The sequence below is a fragment of the Gavialis gangeticus genome, unplaced genomic scaffold (genome assembly GCF_001723915.1).
Source record: "Gavialis gangeticus isolate Ggan-Ray unplaced genomic scaffold, GavGan_comp1, whole genome shotgun sequence".
NCBI classification, from domain to species: domain Eukaryota; kingdom Metazoa; phylum Chordata; order Crocodylia; family Gavialidae; genus Gavialis; species Gavialis gangeticus.
The window spans coordinates 98,887-99,648 of NW_017729004.1; the positions used below are offsets into that span (position 1 = coordinate 98,887).

General features: G+C 74.0%; 1 protein-coding gene across 1 annotated transcript in view; it reads right to left on the bottom strand.

The window, feature by feature from the left end:
- Window positions 1-322, bottom strand: part of LOC109291127 (protein ZNF783-like) — a 1,894-nt gene extending 1,572 nt beyond the window's left edge. The window contains exon 1 of the mRNA XM_019507987.1: window positions 13-322. Coding sequence (XP_019363532.1) covers window positions 13-181 — 169 coding nt within the window. The 5' untranslated portion in view covers window positions 182-322. The remainder of the gene's footprint in view (window positions 1-12) is intronic.
- Window positions 323-762: the final 440 nt, after the last annotated feature.

The following is a 762-nucleotide window of genomic DNA, read 5'->3' on the forward strand; positions in this document are numbered from 1 at the left end:
CCTGTCCCTCACCTGACGCCTGGCGGGGCGGGGGCTCCTCTTTGGGGACATGGGGTGGCTGGTCCCGAGGCCCGAGGGTTCCCCTCTGCCCTGCCTCCTCCAGCGGCCTGTCGGCACCACGGGCCTGCGGCTGCTCCAGCCAGGCATCACCAGGCTCCCGCCGCGCCCCCGTGGGCTGCATCTCGTCTGCCGACACGTCCTCCACCTTCCCCCTCCCTGCGACCTGGGAACGAGACAAACACGTCAGTGGGGAGCAGGGATGTGGGAGAGACGGGGCGGGGAGGGAGCATCCCTCAAACACACGGACACGGGGACAGCAGCACCCATATCCGGGTGAAATAAATGCTTTCGCTGGTAGACTGTCATCGCCTCCAGCCCCAGCTGAATCCCGTCGGCCAGGGCCAGGGCCTCGGCCTCGGCGCAGGTCTCCGCACCGCGCCCTGCTTTTGTCCGTTTCCCGCCTCTGCCGGTGACTCCTTCGCCCCCCGGGGCCCGGCCGGCTTCCCGCACCCCCGCCCGTGTGGGGCCCGCAGCGCCCTGCCCGGGGGGGTCGGCTCCGGCCCGGGACAAAGCAACCGGACCCCCCTTTCCCCCGGGGGGCACAGGCTGCCCCGCCCCCGCCCCGCAGCCCCTCACCGCGAGCCGGGCCCACCCCGGTCCCGATGGCCTTCCCTCCCGGCGGCCTCCTCTCCCCGCTCGCGCGTCACACCCCTGACGTCAGGGCGCGCCGGAGGGCGGGGCCGGGGCTCGTCCCGGGGGCGG